At 32.7% G+C, this 19,330-nt stretch overlaps 3 protein-coding genes across 3 annotated transcripts in view; 1 reads left to right on the plus strand and 2 right to left on the minus strand.

Annotated features, from left to right (window-relative positions):
* The window catches only part of LOC137616421 (uncharacterized), a 742,648-nt gene that overhangs the window by 447,950 nt on the left and 275,368 nt on the right, over window positions 1-19,330 (plus strand). The window lies entirely within an intron of this gene.
* Window positions 1-19,330, minus strand: part of LOC137616424 (receptor-type tyrosine-protein phosphatase T-like) — a 209,195-nt gene that overhangs the window by 25,016 nt on the left and 164,849 nt on the right. Inside the window, exons 10-15 of the mRNA XM_068346169.1 lie at window positions 9,268-9,512; window positions 7,901-7,967; window positions 7,040-7,200; window positions 6,177-6,376; window positions 4,969-5,128; window positions 2,938-3,052 (exon numbers count right to left, since the gene is read on the minus strand). Coding sequence (XP_068202270.1) covers window positions 2,938-3,052; window positions 4,969-5,128; window positions 6,177-6,376; window positions 7,040-7,200; window positions 7,901-7,967; window positions 9,268-9,512 — 948 coding nt within the window. The remainder of the gene's footprint in view (window positions 1-2,937; window positions 3,053-4,968; window positions 5,129-6,176; window positions 6,377-7,039; window positions 7,201-7,900; window positions 7,968-9,267; window positions 9,513-19,330) is intronic.
* Window positions 9,849-19,330, minus strand: part of LOC137616738 (uncharacterized) — a 48,285-nt gene continuing 38,803 nt past the window's right edge. The window contains exons 9-15 of the mRNA XM_068346740.1: window positions 18,354-18,614; window positions 18,071-18,202; window positions 17,626-17,793; window positions 15,549-15,650; window positions 15,121-15,236; window positions 12,963-13,152; window positions 9,849-10,195 (exon numbers count right to left, since the gene is read on the minus strand). Of these exons, the coding sequence (XP_068202841.1) occupies window positions 9,849-10,195; window positions 12,963-13,152; window positions 15,121-15,236; window positions 15,549-15,650; window positions 17,626-17,793; window positions 18,071-18,202; window positions 18,354-18,614 (1,316 nt within the window). The remainder of the gene's footprint in view (window positions 10,196-12,962; window positions 13,153-15,120; window positions 15,237-15,548; window positions 15,651-17,625; window positions 17,794-18,070; window positions 18,203-18,353; window positions 18,615-19,330) is intronic.

The raw sequence follows: 19,330 nt of genomic DNA on the forward strand, positions 1-19,330 counted from the left end.
CAAAAGAGAGGCACTGTGTGTGTTTGTGCGTTTGGTTGTGTTTGTATTTACAAATCTCAATGCACACATATATGCACATAGTTATTAAAGTACACACACACGTGCATACCCAAACTCACACACACACATACACACACACACACACACACACACACACACATATATATATATATATATATATATATATATATATATATATATATATATATATATATATATATATGTGTGTGTGTGTGTGTGTATATGTGTGTGTGTACTTATATATGTATGTCTATATATATAATATATATATATATATATATATATATATATATATATATATATATATATATATATATATATATATATATTCTTACAAAGCTGATCTAGTGTAGAGTAAATATTTTACTCATGTATTTCCTTTGTATATTTTTGAGGTGTATAGCCAGCTCGTGCTGTGAGCTCATCTCATTTAGGTATAAGTAATTGCATGTAAATTGCGTAAGACTTTCGTCGTTCATTTCTTTATATTTTTCATTCAGGTCAGTATATGTAAATTTATGATATTTTCAAGAATTATTTCTTTATTTCACATATTTTGTTATGAAGTCTTATGCAATCTTGCTTAAGAGTGCTGTACGGATCATACGAGGCATGGACGAGGGCTTATGCCATTTTTTGATGGGTATTGCGTCATATTTGTGAGAGATTACACAAGCGCTATATTTACCACGTATTTGGAAGGTTCTTGAAAAACCCAGAGTTAGTTTTATCTTTTTTTTTTTATGTTTCGAGGAGGGATGTGGCTCTAGCTAGCTGAGAGAGAATTGTCTCGCTGGTGCGTTGGTATGTGTCTGAGACCTGATCGTTGGCAACCTTACGCCGTTAGGCACAGTCCCAAAACTTCTAGACCCCTTGACCTTGAAGGATCTAGAATGATTAAGCCAATATATATGTGCCCCCAGGGAATCATAGCAGCAGAAGAGATCCAGCCTCTCCCTTTCTGAGAGCCAAGTTTGCATCTCTCTCTCAAGTGCCTTAAGTGTTTGTCCTCAACAAAGTGATTAAGTTTATACACAGCATAAATTGTGTGTAGTGTGTTTAAACGTTATGGAAACTTTAAAGTTGTTTCAAATTTATTGTTTTTGTACGCGCTGGTGTTACATAAATTTTTTTGTAACTGGTCCTGTGAGATTTATGTAATAACGTGAAGTGTATTTGTAATGCTATCTGGTCGGAACCTTCGTGTGAGCTAAAAACTCATAAGTTTATCAGTTAATTTTATGTAAATTTCAGTAAGAGTTTAATTCTTAGTGTGAGAGGTTAACTATTTTCATTAATTATCAAGAATAAATATTTGTGTAAAATCTAATTTCCAGTGAAACAATTGATCATATAATTTTCAGTGTAATATTTTCTTGTCTTAGTCTAAGGTTTTGTTCAGATTTAATGTTTTGATTCGAGTGATTATATAATTTTCAGAGTGTAATATTTTCTTGACTTAGTCTAAGTTTTGTTCAGATTTAATATTTCAAGTGATTTATTTTTGGTGTAAATTCTTGCAGTGTTATAATTTTTCATAGAATATATTTTTTTTTTTGTAAAAAGTGTATTATTTTGATCAGTGTTTCTTACAGATCTCTCTCGGATCCTTGTTTAAGAATCAAAGTAAGAGGTTGTTTTGAATAGTTCTTAATAATACTTACCCAGTTTGTTTTGAGTGTACGTAAGAGACCTTTGGATATTCTGTGTTTTTATATATTGCCATCTGGGAGTATATAATTTTCTCAGAGCTCGGGTGTAACAGATTTATGTCAAAACAAACGGGCGAGTTGGGAGCTCGGGAGGTTGTGTAACTTGCCAGCCGTAATATATAATAAATATATTTTTGGTGCTCAGACCCAGGACCATGATATATATATATATATATATATATATATATATATATATATATATATATATATATATATATATATATATATATATATATTTATATATATTTATGTATATATATACTTCATAAAGATTTAATTACATATATCATTAAAAATAGATACATGGATAGTTCTACAGGTGTTACAATATCTAAGAACCTTAAAAAGGTCACCTCAGGTTAGCTTACAGCTTCCATTTGGCCGTATCATGATGCTTCCTGCCATTCCTTTTAAATCTCTCCCTTTTGTTCTGATCGCACAGGGCTGTCTAGCTTCTTTAACTTGACTTTTAACTCCAATTGTATGTTTTCAATTAAGTAGGAAATCCCTTAAGCAAACCTTAGATATGTTACTTAGAGCTATTCAGTTGTAATTCAAGTATTATTTTTGAAATAATTTTCACTATTAATAAGGATCAGAATTCCAATAAGATCTATGACATAACATCCAGATTTCATTGTTTAATAAAAAACAAAGTCTACAATGTTATGCTAAGGTGATTGCCCCTAATGTAAAATATTCATCCATGGTCAAATGCCACTCATAAGAATTTCACTGATATTATTTTTAGCTCAAAGGAGGAACATTTTTAATTACGATATGGGATTCGCTGAAGTTTCACCCGTCTTTCTGAACTCCGGAAATCTAATTCATGTAAATTATATATTGATATGTAGGCTTCAGTGAAATGATCACGGAATATTGTTTCATAGAGTTTTTGAGAGCGAGCAGCGTCCAGGTTTTGACAGCTAACTAGCATTTTTGTGTCCTTTTCAGCTTTATATTCTGTCAACATGAATATTTATGGATCAAATAATGAAACTGGTGGGTGCTCCTCTGTCAAAATTCATGGTCTCATTAAAAAGTCAGATTAAGAGACAATTAAAGGATATATTATTATTATTATTATTATTATTATTATTATTATTATTATTATTATTATTACTTGGCAGTGAAACTGGCACTGACTTTGTTTACTAGATTGCCCATAACTACACAAGACCCCAAAACCGGAGCTACATACCTCGAAGTCTTGTAGCAGCCCGAACTGCAAACCTGTAGACTTCTCCTTCCTGTAGTGGGCAGTTGTAATATCCGTTGTAGTCTTTTCCATCCCCAACTACAAATGCGATTGTGCTCTTGAATGGAAATTGGGGAATAGAATTATATAGAGATACATAATATAGTTAAAAGGACTCTTAGGTTCTTTCCGTATCACTCGAGAACCAAATGAAATATTCAATGTATGCTTTGACTGTTCGCTACACAATACATTAATAAAGTTTTAATCAGTTGTATACTGCTAAGAGGTAAAGGAGTTCTGTTCGTTGGCAAAAGAAAATCTTGAATGTTTGTTCACAGAGCTTTCTTAATTTACTGCAAAGTTGATTTACTATCTACCGTTTAAAAGTGTGACTAACTATAAACTCTATAAAAAAAAAAAAAAAAACATATTTTTTTACATTAAGACATGCATTTCAGGCAATTTACGATGATCGTGTGATACAAATCTCAAGACCTACACTGACTAATGACATCTATTTTCTTTTCATTCTATCCATAAAAGCCAATTGATATTCGTGTGAATTTACACAGCGTGATTATATCTCGTACCCATTTTGAGTCTTGCTTTAATGTATTTTTTACACAATTTATATGTAATCGATTTCATATATCAGTGCTTTTCATAGATCTCAACTACTTGGTAATTTCCAAAATATATTTTGTTTTTTGGTGTAGCTATGAAGTAGCTCCTTCAAATATTTGCTGCTACGTTTATTATTATTATTAATATAATTATTATTATTATTATTATTATTATTATTATTATTATTATTATTATTATTATTATTATTACTATTAAATGCTAAGCTACAACCCTAGTTGGCAAAGCAGGATGCTATAAGCCCAGGGGCCCCAATAGGGAAAATAGCCCAGTGAGGAAAGGAAATAAGGAAAAAAAATTTAAGAGTAGTAACAATATTAAAATAAATATTTCCCATTTAAACTATAAAAACTTTAACAAAACAAGAGGAGAAGAACCTAGATAGAAAAGTATGTCCGAGTGTACCCTCAAGCAAGAGAACTCTAACCCAAGGCAGTGTAAGACCATGGTATAGAGGCTATGGCACTACCTAAGAATAGAGAACAATGGTTTGATTTTGGAGTGTCCATCTCCTAGAAGAGCTGCTTACCATAGCTAAGGAGTCTCTTCCACCCTTACCAAGAAGAAATTTGCCCCTGAACAATTACAGTGCAGTAGTTAACCCCTTGGGTGAAGAAAAATTATTAGGCAGGAATGGTAATGATGGACAGAATTTCAAAGTGAAAGGAGAAAAGGGAAAGTGTGATGAAAAGAAAAGCAAAACAATCAAAATAGTATTGAAAAAAAAATCATACTGTTATACAATAAAATGAACTAACTGTGCTGAAAGATGTGTAAAATAAGTATCAAATAATATAATAAGAAATTCAGTAGGATTCATCAGAGCTAAATTTTGACTGCAATTTTGGTAATTATAAAACCAGAATGAAATTAATTCTTAGTACTCGCTAATCTTGAAAATTGTCCATTAAAGAGTAATTATCTCTGGAAAGCATCATCATCGTAAAAGTGGCTGATGTCTAACAAATGATGTCAGCAAAAGGATTCAAATGTTATCCTTGACAGCGTTGTAGGATAAGTTAGACATGACCTCTCTATCTGTTATGAAATGCTCCCCGAGTGAGAATAGAATCCATTTTAAGTGCAAGATAGTGGAAAAAGGTAAATACTTTGATAATAAATGTTACAGATTTTACACAAATTACTAAACAAAGGACGCATGAAAACAGTCTTAACTGCTGATCAGATTCTAAAGGGTGATGCTGTTTTCATGCTAAGGAAAAGAATTTATGCAGCTAGTTATGAAAAATAAGAAAAGTCTAGTTAATATGAAATATTTCCTCCAGAACACAGTTGATGGAGTTTACAAGAAAAGTGCAACTAAGCAATCAGGAAGTGAAAACAAGGATTATCCAGCAACAACTTCCGAAAACAATAATTGTTACTCACAGATGATATTTCTCCAGCAATCCAAAAAGGCCCATCAAGGCAATCTATTTTTTCTTTCCGGCCTTTTCGATCTCTAGTCAGTAATGCTTCAACCTTCCCTTGAAGATCTTCTACTCCCTCGCCATCTTGGGTTACGTGTTCTACTACAATGAGGAAGGAGCTGAAAAAGAAGAAGAAGAAGAAGAAGAAGAAGAAGAAGAAGAAGAGTGCCGGTAAACAAAGTTGTTGTGATCAGAATCAGAAAATGTTGTTGACGACAGCGAGATCCTTAACTTTCTCTCTACTTCTTAGCACATATTTCTAACATAATGAAGAAAAAGAAACAAGAAGAAAATATTGATAAAGATGGTAGGCCTAATACTTTAAAGATTATTATCAAAATCTTTGTTACTGTCGATGTTGTTATTGCTTTAAAGATAGTAGTGTCAATTAGGATAATGAAACCAATAATGATAAAAATTATATCATCATTGATAATGATAATAATAAGCATGATAATGATATTATCAAAAACAATAAAACTGCTGTTTTATTTGTTGTTTTGCAAAGAAATCACAATCACCTTTCCAAGATTTTGGTCTTGCTTGAAAGATTTCTTGAGGATTGAGATGAAAACGAGCAAAGTAAAGTTAAAGGAGTTGGCCAGATAAGTGGTAAAAGAGAGAGAGAGAGAGAGAGAGAGAGAGAGAGAGAGAGAGAGAGAGAGAGAGAGAGAGAGAAGACGAAGAAGGCAATGGATTTGGTATAGAAAGGAAGATGCAAAGAACCTTAGTAATCATCAGTTTATACATTGATTCCTTATGGCATTTTACAGTATTACAGCTAGGAGAATATGTTCCAGGGATGACAACAGATGTATTTTCTCATGAATGAGTTTAAAATACAAACTAACAATGATTCTGATAACTATCTTCTTTTCCAGATTTCTCAAAAATTAAATGATTTGGGAAGAACTCGAGAGAATTTGAAAGAACGAGAAGAAATTCTATCTCACAAAAATGCTTTGCAACAAACATGAATAACTAATAATTTATGTGTCTCTTCAAAGATACCTATTGCTTTACCACTTGAATTGCTCTTGTATAATTAAATAGATCTTATATTCAACTAGTTTTATCTGCCAGGTAATTAAATCAAGTTATCAATGGAAAATTTCCGAAATTGAGCAGAAATGTAATTTCCATGATAGCTTCATTGAAAATTTTTACCTATTTCCATCTCCTTCATTGGTGACCCGAGGTAGTGAAATTGCTACAGAGGAATTGGTCTTTTCTCCAACTGTGAGGGATCCTTCAAATTCAGGGGAAGGCTTCGTGACCAGTTCTTTTGTGGATTCACTTCCACAAAACTTTGTATTGCAACACCTTGCTCGGACCTCAATTATTTTGCCAGGTGGAAGGTCAGCCATCTAAAAAGAAAGAAAATTTGTAAAATTGATTGATAAAAAAACACCTGGTTAAGACATAATCACTCTGCCACGGCTTTTTAATTGCTTTTCGAAATATTACTGTTATTTGGGTTGAGTAAAGTATATTATATTCATTTTCTTATTTACATTATCTCCTGTGTACATTCATCATAAAGACAAACGTTTAAAGTCACTGATCGATAAATATAAAGTAAAAAAAAGAAATAGTTGTGATTAAAATGAAGATTTTCATTATCAAGAATTCGGAAGCTGGATTTTACCTCTGTCTGTCGCTCTCTCTGCCTACCTCTCCCTCCATGAGAATATTTGGGATCCAATGGCTAATTCAAAGGCTTTAAGACAAAAATAGCCATCAAATCTCGAATATTCCGACAAATTTCAAACGCTCCCTTTTAAACTAACATAATTGTCAGTTTAGATTCTACGTAATTCATCTTAGTTTTCCCTTCTCATATAAAGGAACTATTTTTTTAATCTTTCAAAATTTGTACTTTTAGTAGGTCAAATTCCCCTATCTCTGATCTCTGGCTTCCATCACTTATAAAGCAAATATTGCTTCATTTGAAGACGTCCTTTAAGCTGCCACATGAAATCCTTTCTTTGATTCCAGGTGACCCATTCAAATGAAAATGTAGGACTTACCTGACAGGTCATGAACTCGTCCTCTGTGTACGGCTTCACACAGGATTCTTCCCCAACAGTTAATGTACAATTCGCAAGGTCGCCACCTGGCTGCGTTGGAGGAAGTATGGTCACTGGGGAACCTTGGTCTTCTGGTAGAAGTATTTCCGGGGTGCTTGGCTCTTGGAGCAAAATATTAAAAGGACATTGATTAATAGCTATATCTATGGTTGGATTCATTCTAAATCTGTTGTTCCTAAATGCATTACCTAAAGTTTGGAACTGAATCCAAGTCTTTGATCGGGTACATTCAGTAACACAAACACCTTATAACCTTCACTCAGTCATCCAGTAAACTTACTGGCGAGGTCCTTGAACAAAAGTTAGAAATTATCTTAGGTTCTACGGAAGGACATTGTCCAACAATTTAGAAATTACTGGTTCATAAGTTAGAGAGACTTAGAATGGAAGCCTTTTTCACTTTCTTGTTACACATAGAAAAGGAAACAATATAACAAGACATTATGGTGACAACATTATTTAATATAATTAAATATTAAAGAAAATAAATCTTTTACAGAATTGAAACATTAGTCGGAAAACTCAGAAAAAAACTTGAATGAAGTATTGCTTCAGAAATGATCCCTTCAATAATTATTGAACGCAATCCTTTTGAAGTCAGCATAGATGGACAGTAAATGAGTTAAAAATAAGATCGCCTCAAACCAGAGCTAAAGTTGTTTAGGTTTTACAATTTATGAGGCAGCTGGGATGAAACTGAATGAAACTTCTTACTTTACATAAATGTTTCGATTCTTTCAGTCATTAAGTTTAAAATGCTTTGAGAAATATCAGAAAGAAAGTCCATGTCGTTGTACTCACCGGTTTCTGCCATGAGAAATTTATATTCATAGTCTCTATATTTCCCATCAGAATTATATATCCGCACCTGAAATGATCAACTGAAATGAACACATGATAGAAAAGAAAGTTTCGATGTAGCCAGAGATGAGATTATAAGTCAATCTGTTATGCTACAAATTATACAAAAATTACACACAGTCTCTCTCTCTCTCTCTCTCTCTCTCTCTCTCTCTCTCTCTCTCTCTCTCTCTCTCTCTCTCTCTCTCTCTCTCTCTCTCTCTCTATATATATATATATATATATATATATATATATATATATATATATATATATTATATATATATATATATATATATATATATATATATATATATATATATATATATATATATATATGTATATGTTCTGTATACATACATATATATATATATATATATATATATATATATATATATATATATATATATATATATATATATTTATATATATACATATATATGTATACATATATATATACATATATATATATATATATATATATATATATATATATATATATTTATTTATATATACATATATATACATACATTTATATACATATGGTATATATATATATATATATATATATATATATATATATATATATATATATATATATATATTGTATATATACAAATATTCATATATGCATATATATATATATATATATATATATATATATATATATATATATATATATAAATATATATATATATATGTATATATATAAATATATATATATATATATATATATATATATATATATATATATATATATATATATATATATATATATATATATATATACAGTATATAGTTTTACAATAGTTATTAGTACCAAAGGTTAGGGGAACATTATTTATTACAAAATGTTGAGGTTATTACGTTATCATGAGGTTGGAAACAAGACAAAAATATGAAATATAAAATGTTTTTATGAAAATATTACAGGAATTATCTTTTATGAAATTTATAGTCCAACAAAAGGAGAAAATGTTCGAACATGAAGGACATCAAATGGGGGGAATTAGAAATTGTATAAAACATAACATGAGGAAAATAAATTGTTTCAATAGAATGAAACTTAGCATACTAAAACATTAAGTCTTCAAATGGCTAGTACACTGGTAAGTAGTAGTAGTAGTAGTAGTAGTAGTAGTAGTAGTAGTAGTATAATTAATTTTTCTCTAAATGGGAGTCATACCATATTTTTAAGCTTGAAATGTCATTACAAAAGAACAGCGAAAAATGTCTCATAAAATGTGTTATAATATGAGGATTTTTAATGTCTGAAAAGAATGATATTCACCATAAAAGTAGAGTAAAAGTAAACATATATCACTCACGTATGTGTTCCGTCCTTCATACATCCTCCCTTTAGTCAAACTCGGAATATTGTAACATCCATCATATTTGATAGTTTTAGGACAATGAGTGTCACTCTTTGGGATGTAGGACGTTGGACGAGACCAAGAGTGCCGGATTTGATATCCGCTTATTTCCCCATTCGGCGGACAGGGATCGTTCCACATCAGCCTTACTTTGTCCTCTCCCAGAATGGCTACGGTCAAATCTTCAACGGTCGGAAGAACTTCATCGAGAAATAGAGGAAAAGGTTCATGATTTGTCTGTGGTATTTTACGCATCATCTACGCCTGACCCATTCAGCTTAACTTTCTATCTCTAATTTTTGTCAATACTTATCCTTTTTGCGTTTAATCTTACAATTACCGGTGCACATCAAATAGTATATTCATGTTCTTAAAAAGTCAAAGTGATTAAATCAATTTCATTCATTACATCACACAATTATATTCATTGAGAAAAAAGAATCAGTTTAAATTTCCATGAATGATTATCACTGGTTGTCAAGGGATAATATTTATATGAGATGAGGCAACCTAAGAATTATGCATGAAAGAAATCTTCATATAGGCCTATACTCACCATCAGTGTCTAACTTGGCAGAAATTCCAAGTGATTCTGAAATGACAACGCCATTGTAGATCACCGACACATTCACATCGTATTGCAATCCGGGAATGAGGTTTCGGAAGATGTGTTCACTTGACTTTCCTGAAATCGGCAGCGTTTCAGATTCTGAGCGACTGATGGCCGTTTGGTTGCAGGCGAGGAATGACGAGAGGTTGAATTTCCACTCGTAATTTCCATCAAATATCGAAGGACATCTATTCTGAATCTCAGCCGTACATCTTAAACTACCAGTTCCATAATTTGTACAGGCTGGTTCTTTATCAAATGTAACATATGTTTCTGCAAAGAAAAGAGGAATAATTCTCAGGAAAAGACCGAGAACAAAATTGGCTTTTTGGTTCGTAAGATTTTGTTGTTGACATTCGTGACGAATTATCGTGTGGACCTGAAGTAGATTCACGGTTAAAGACTACTGCAGTATGTACATGACATCTGGTCACAAGAGTAAGCATAAAGATAATAAAGACAGGTAAATATGATGGGATATCGTAAATGCGCAAGTATTCTTATCAACAAACACACACACATACGCATATCTATTCATATATATGTATATATATATATATATATATATATATATATATATATATATATATATATATATATGTGTGTGTGTGTGTGTGTGTGTGTGTTTGTGTATAAATACACACACACACACACACACACACACACACACACACATATATATATATATATATATATATATATATATATATATATATATATATATATATATATATGTCTCACAGGATTGTAGATACAAGAGAGGGGGTTCCCAGCCCCCTCGTCCCGTCTCTTTTAGTCGCCTCTTACAACACGCAGGGATAACGTTGGCGCTATTCTAATTGTTTTTATGCCCCCGCGGCCACAGGAAGGCTGGCTCAAGAATTGAAGAGACAGTGAAAGATGGAAATGGAAGTTTGTTAAAAGGAGAGGAGGCAAGGAAAAGGTGGGCGGAATATTTTGAAAGTTTACTGAATGTTGAGGATAATAGGGAGGCAGATATAATTGCTGTTGCAGGTGTTGAGGTGCTGGTGATGGGAGATGAGAATGAGAGAGAGAGATTACAATAGAGGAAGTGAGGAGAGCACTAGATGAAACGAGAGTAGGAAAAGCATCTGGTATGGATGGTGTGAGAGCTGAGATGTTGAAGGAAGGGGGTGTGAATCAGATTTTTACAGTTAGGCAGATATGCGAGAATTATTTAGCAAAAGGTAAGGCGGTGTATGTTGCGTTTATGGATCTGGAGAAAGCGTATGATAGAGTTGATAGGGAAGCAATGTGGAATGTGATGAGGTTATATGGAGTTAGTGGAAGGTTGTTGCAAGCAGTGAAAAATTTCTACAAAGGTAGTAAAGCATGTATTAGGATAGGAAATGAAGTGAGTGATTGGTTTCCGGTGAGAGTGGGGCTGAGACAGGGATGTGTGATGTTGCCGTGGTTGTTTAACTTGTATGTTGATGGAGTGGTGAGAGAGGTGAATGCTCGAGTGCTTGGACGAGGATTAAAACTGGTAGACGAGAATGACCATGAATGGGAGGTAAATCAGTTGTTGTTTGCGGATGATACTGTACTGGTTGCAGACACAGAAGAGAAGCTTGGCCGATTAGTGACAGAATTTGGAAGGCTGTGTGAGAGAAGGAAGTTTAGAGTTAATATGGGTAAGAGTAAGGTTATGAGATGTACGAGAAGGGAAGGTGGTGCAAGGTTGAATGTCATGTTGAATGGAGAGTTACTTGAGGAGGTGGATCAGTTTAAGTATTTGGGGTCTGTTGTTGCAGCAAATGGTGGAGTGGAAGCAGATGTACGTCAGAGAGTGAATGAAGGTTGCAAAGTGTTGGGGGCAGTTAAGGGAGTAGTAAAAAATAGAGGGTTGGGCATGAATGTAAAGAGAGTTCTATATGAGAAAGTGATTGTACCAACTGTGATGTATGGATCGGAGTTGTGGGGATTGAAAGTGATGGAGACAGATATTGAATGTGTTTGAGATGAAGTGTCTAAGGAGTATGGCTGGTGTATCTCGAGTAGATAGGGTTAGGAACGAAGTGGTGAGGGTGAGAACGGGTGTAAAAAATGAGTTAGCAGCTAGAGTGGATATGAATGTGTTAGAGGTGGTTTGGCCATGTTGAGAGAATGGAAAATGGCTGCCTGCTAAAGAAGGTGATGAATGCAAGAGTTGATAGGAGAAGTACAAGAGGAAGAGCAAGGTTTGGGTGGATGGATGGTGTGAAGAAATCTCTGGGTGATAGGAGGATAGATGTGAGAGAGGCAAGAGAGCGTGCTAGAAATAGGAATGAATGGCGAGCGATTGTGACGCAGTTCCGGTAGGCCCTGCTGCTTCCTCCGGTGCCTTAAATGACCGCGGAGGGAGCAGCAGTAGGGGATTCAGCATTATGAAGCTTCATCTGTGGTGGATAACGGGGGAGGGTGGGCTGTGGCACCCTAGCAGTACCAGCCGAACTCGGTTGAGTCCCTTGTCAGGCTGGGAAGAACGTAGAGAGTACAGGTACCTTTTTTGTTTTTGTTTCATTTGTTAATGTTGGCTAACCCCCAAAATAGGGGGAAGTGCCTTGGTATATGTATGTATGTATGTGTATATATATATATATATATATATATATATATATATATATATATATATATATATGTTTACATATATACATATACATATATGTATATATACATTTCTATATATATATATATATATATATATATATATATATATATATATATATAATGTATATGTATATATACATATCTATCTATCTATCTATCTATCCATATATATGTATATATATACTGTATATATATATATATATATATATATATATATATATATATATATATATATATATATATATGTGTGTGTGTGTATGTGTGTATAAACACACACACACACACACACACACACATATATATATATATATATATATATATATATATATATATATATATATATATATATATATACTGTATATAAGTGTTTGTATATGTGTGAGTGGCATTGCGGGAGTATGACAAAGTATGATAAAGACTCTTTCCTTACTTTCAGGAAGCGCGGAGTGCGAGGTGCAACTTGGTTTACTGTTTCCTTCCAAACTGTCACTTGCAGTAACACAGACATCAATTTCTGAGTCCTTTAGACTTTCCTCAGAAAATGTCGTCTGCAGACTTCCATCATCTATAATTCTTAATTCTGCATCACCAATGAGGTCTTCTTGGCAGCTGTTCGTCACCTGATAAAGAAAAGCAAAAGGAAATTTAATTGTCACATGTGATTGGGGGTGCTGAAGGTCTTCTGCTTGAGGATACCATCACTTTATCTCTTGGAAATAGACAACATTTCATAACATCTTTAGTTGTAGCTTTTTCAGCAATTGACTATCATTTTTAACATTCATGTGAAAGCAGATAATAATAATTAAAATATTTTTATAATAACGAAAATAATTGCTCCGGCAATAATCTTTTACTATCCATCTTTGTAAATAGTTTATTGTGCTTCCTTGTATAGCTTTGGGAATTCTTCCTAACAAAGTTACTGTCAGTATGTACTCTTTTTATTTGCAAAACCTGAGCTTCAGCCAAAAGCCAGAAAGGGTAACTTTTATCATTAGGTTGATAATTTATGAAATGGCATCCTTGCCAATGGGGACAGGGGAGAGGTTACTTGCAGGGGAATTGTCGAAATTTTCGACAAGTAATATCTCTCTCCAAAACTTCTTTTATTACTATCTCCACTTTGTGTTATTATTTGCCTTCTTTCTTTATTGTATATCCCTGTTCCCTCTCCTATCCATTATCCTCTATGCACGATTTTCCCATCTGTCATTCAACAGGACCTAAAAGAATATCCCTTTTCCTTTCAGTAAACCTTTTAATTTTCTCAGTCTACAACTCACTGTTTTCTGTCTTCTTTTCTACCCTTCTATACCAAGATCACTTTCTTCTCTTCCTATCAAATCGTCATGAAATTTTAAAAGATACTCATTTGATATACTACCTTTGTGACTTTAACCATATGCCACAGTTCATCTATTTTTTCCTTTATTTGCTCTTCTCATTTTCTTTTTATCAAGTTCATTCATCTTCAGTGCTTCCAATATTATTTTCACATATCTCTATCCAAATCAACTACCTTGACTTTTTCCTAAACCAAACAACAATTAGGTGTAAATACAATCACTTTTCTTCTCTCCATTTCTTCCACTATGTTTCATTAGCTCTGTATCAACACAAATTCTAACAAGGTTTCTTTTTTCTTTGTCACTATTTTCCCTTTTCCCAAGTAAAGAATATTCATCTTTGAACACTCATGAACTTCCAGCAGTCCAGCGAAACACATTTTCAAAGTATCCCATTCTCATTTAATCAGGAAATTTCATACATTTCTTCGCTTTGCCACCCCATTTATACATGTTCAAGCTCCTAAGCCTTAGTATTTTATTTCTTTGCTGATTTTTGTAATTTTAGTAGAGGAATGCTTGATCAAACAGTTTACTTTTGTATCAGAACTAAAAGCCATAAGTTTATATATATATATATATATATATATATATATATATATATATATATATATATATATATATATATATATATATACATACATATATATATATATATATATATATATATATATATATATATATATATATACATATAGAAGGAGAAAGGATTAATGAGGTAGAATCATTCAAATGGTTAGGAGTTATGATCTCTAATATATGATTTTTAGAATTGGGATTTAATGAAAGATTGGAAAGAGCAAATCACACACTGGCTAGGTTAAATGAAATTTGGAAATCAAATCGCCTGAAATTACATATAAAAATCAGGCTATATATCAGTTTAGTGAGGTTGGTGTTACTGTATGGACATGAGCCGTGGTATGACAATGAAAACAATATCCAACAGATTTTGTAGATTTGAGAACAAAGCCCTTTAAAATATTAGAAATGAAACTAAAAGAGAGATTACTCGAGTGCCATATGTGGATGATATCATGGTGAGGGGTAGATGGAGATGGTTTGGGCATGCTCTTCGCACTTCCCAAGAGAGAATAATTCACTAAACATTTATATATATATATATATATATATATATATATATATATATATATATATATATATATATATATATATAAACACACACACACACGCATACTTGTGCTTGGATGATTACTATCACTCATATTAATAACATACATTAGTCGTAACAAAGTAACGATACTGCTGCTTATAGTAGTCATCCCTCCAAGACAGAAGCAGGTCATCACTCATACTGACTTGGGTTGGCGGTCGAATAGACAAGTCGTCTGAATCTGAAAGATGAACGAGAAGGTTGACTAACTTACCTGTCATAGTTCTGGCTACAGTTTTCGTCTTTCAAGAGATGATGATAAATCACATGAAAAAATATAGTTCAAATTAATTCGATGTTTAAGAGATAATTTTCTATTCAGTAACAAATAAGCAAAAAATAAGGTTTTGGAAATATGGATCCTTAAGGACAATATTGCAAGAATCTGCAGAGCTTTCATTGGAAAGAAATTCGATGGCATTGCAACGATGCTTAAACAAAACTACTCTAAAGCAAATCCCGAATCAGAATAACTGAGTCAGACGATACTTACCAGATTCAAAACAAGAGCCCGTGTGTGGATCACAGCGCTCTGACCCACACTTCTCAGAGCAACTTTCTGTACACTCAGCCCCAAAGGTTCCTGTGGAGCATTCTGGGAGAGAAAAGCAAATAAAATTCCTGGCTAATATTAAATGTTCGAATGTGATATCAAAAACACAAAAACTCAACACTGCAGACTCTCACACAGACAATTGCCATTAAACTGCGATGCAAATAAAGTCATATTTTTTTTTTTTGTCAAGTTTCCAATTCATCTAGACATTTTTAACTCAAATGTAAATGGTTGGGGGAGCCATTATGACCAGTAATTTACTTTGATTTAATGAAATTTCCTTTTCAAAACCGTCTACCTGTAGTTTGGAATTAATTATCCTTCTAGAATACGGCCTGAAATACGTGCGGCAAAATCTAATTCAGATGAAATCGATTACCCCATTTCCTACAGTGGGACCGTTTGACTTTTTAAGAATAACTATAAAAGCAATTGAGATATTATTGGATGATATAAAAGACATAAAAGTGCAAATTATAATCCTGATTAAACTAAGAATAGCTATTAGAGTTGCATCGGTAGGATCAATGTCTTTGACAGTATTATATAAAAAGGGAAAAGGATTGAATATAGATCTGTTGAAATATCTTACGATTTAGTCTCTAGTGAAATTGCCAAGCAGAATTTTCTTTTCTTTTTTTTTTCTTTTCTTTTTTATAAAAGCCTCGTCATTTCCTTAGCCTGTGTCCCACATGATTTGTCAGCCCCTTGTGTCCGTAATCATCAAATGTTATAAAGACAATCACAGTGAACAATGTTTATTATTTGATGAAGATTAATCTTTAATTCAATGATGTATATTGAAAAGGAATAATAATGTATTGATGCGTAAACTTGACATGAACTGCTATGGCTTCCTGACATGCACACCAACCACCCTTCGACTCCATCTTTAGTACCTTCAATAGATGGCACTTGTCAATCATCAATCCCTCAATGTAAAGGAAAATACTCCAGGTAAACTTCCTCTTCCAGACGATTGACATTGTTCACTTTTCCTTTCTCTTTTATAAAATCTTAAGGAGTCATTGAAATGAGGATTCCATGTCTGAGTCTCCAAAGACATAAGGTCATGATTTTCTAGTCTTCCAGACACCGACATGTTTCAAGGAACACAAGAGACATAATAAAAGATGAGGCACATCATTCAGGAAAAAGTACATTCATTTATTTAAGAACTGGTTATAGTAATAGACAAAGACTACTATAACTACCCGGTCGTACTATTATTATTACTTCATTGTTATTATGCTTTAAATTTCTTTTAGTTTGTTCATCAAAATGTCTGCTATTTTTATCTTTATAAAAGTATTTGCTGGTAAAACATATTTTTTAAGGTTAGAAACATTATTGATCTTAACTTCCATAAGATAAACAGTTATGTGCGAAAGACATGTTATAATTCGTTAATATGATGACAGCAATAAAAAGAAAAATGTAACATAATAGGTTTTAACTGATTTGCTCTAAGCTCAGATATGGATAAAGATTCTTTCACAGTGATCAAAATCATAAAATGTAATGTATAAAGAAATGGAATAGCAGAGATAAACATTGAAATCCCCAAAAATAAGACAAACTGAAAAAAAAAACATTAATAAAAACTCTCGAAGAATAGATATAATTTTATCCAAAGTTGAAAAAGTATCTTTGAAAAACTTTATATACTGTAAACTTCTTGACAATTTGTAACATCACCCTTTCAGGACAAAGTGTTAGATGCTCAAGATTTTTGAAGCCTTGAAATCTAAATCTGTCAGGTAGAGAATTCTTGCTGAAGTGATTTAGGAAAGTGATACTGCCATGGGATTGCAAGTGAGTTTGTTCATGGTACATTTTATGAAAAGGGAAGATTTTTAATTTCAAAGTAGAAATCATTGTTAGTTGAAGAATATTGTGTTAGTAAGTGTTCATTACAGAAAAGAAAAATAGTATAGTGATCATTAAGATAATATTTAAGACTTGAACCTATATTATCTGTTCAGAACTGCATACAACTCTGTATCACTCTCACCTTCATTACACATAGGACCTTTGTACCCAGGAAAGCATGAACAACCCATTGGACTCGGCAGACAAAGAATCAGTCCCTTGCAAGAGTCTGGAAAAGGTCCTATATTTTCCAGGTATTTTTTGTCACAGTGAAACTGACATTTGGTTCCAAACCAACCTTTGGGACAAGCTGAAAGAAACACGTAATCGATCATATCTTATAAACTTTCTCATTGTATGAAAAGATAAGTAATTTGGGGCGATTTTAAGGTAAGAAGCACAAATATATAGTGAACCATCAATTTTATAAGGCTGCTAAGGGATAACAATTCTGATCATATTTGATTTGAAAGAAATATATTCCTCGTTTTCACATTCAATCAAAACCTAACAAAACGAAAGGGAAGAAACATTGAAACAAAACGTTTAATGAGTAAGACAAGAATGAGGAGAAGAGAACAACTAACCATGTTGACATTCCTTTCCTATGAAACCAGGAGGACACAGGCACTCTCCCGTGTAGCTGTGGCACTGTCCACCATTTTGACAATTAGGACATTGGTTGTCGCACTTTGGCCCAAATTTTCCAGCTTGGCAGTCTGTGTGATACAAAGAAATGGCAACTTATAGACACATGTTTGCTTCTTTATGAATTGTACTTCTTTGGCATCTATTTAGAAAAGAGAACCTGATGCCACATTTATCCTCTGATAGCAAGTGATGCGTAAAACAACCAATCATTGTTCTCACCTCTAACAATAATGTTAAGATAACATTCATTCCTTTTTGGACCTAAATAATGCAGGCCACTGTCCTCAGGTTTCATGTCTTTAATCTTGAGTTCGTAACTATGAAAAGTATTCCCAGCAGGAGAAAGATCATCCTCATTCCATGCTGGAACAGGCAATCTTTGGAGTGAACTATTTACTTGACCATCTCTTGTAGTGATGTTGATCTCCAAATCCTCCCCGTTGCTACACCGCCACGTGTGTCTGGCACTTTTAAAGGGTGCTAGAAAGAAAGAGAAATCTCATGATTATCCGGGAAATTTAAGTCTCGTAAAGTACTATGGCGTTTTATTAATCAATTTGATAATTTATTATGTAATTTTTTCTTATTCTTTTACTTACATTAATAAAGTTATTTTATAGATTAGATGTATCAACTCTGAGTAACCAAATTACAGTAAGCTATACATCTGAAATGTTCTCAAACCCATTTATGAGATGTTTACCAACGTTACAAATAATCGTATTTCCAGTTCCGTTGCCTGGATTGGAGCAGTTAGATGTGGCATTCAGTTTTATAGTTGAGCTTCGTATATGCAGTATACATACATGATACGTATATATATATATACATACATATGTAGATGCATACACACATATATATATAAATATATATATATATATATATATATATATATATATATATATATATATATATATATATATATATATATACTCAGGAAGAACAGATGAAGTTAGAAGAGAAGCCGTAGAAATGATGATGACACCATAGGCAGATAAGCATTAATGGAATCGAGAGCTGTAAATAGTATATTGTTACTTACAAAGTTTAAATCAGAGCAATTCTATGCCTCAACTAATGATTGCCCTGAAGAAAGGATAGATGAATACTATGAAGAACTGCAGAGTGTAATAGAAGAAATCGCAGAGACAGATATGAAAATTGTGATTGGTGACTTTAATATTAAAGTTGGAAGG

The sequence above is a fragment of the Palaemon carinicauda genome, chromosome 22 (genome assembly GCF_036898095.1).
Source record: "Palaemon carinicauda isolate YSFRI2023 chromosome 22, ASM3689809v2, whole genome shotgun sequence".
Taxonomy (NCBI): domain Eukaryota; kingdom Metazoa; phylum Arthropoda; class Malacostraca; order Decapoda; family Palaemonidae; genus Palaemon; species Palaemon carinicauda.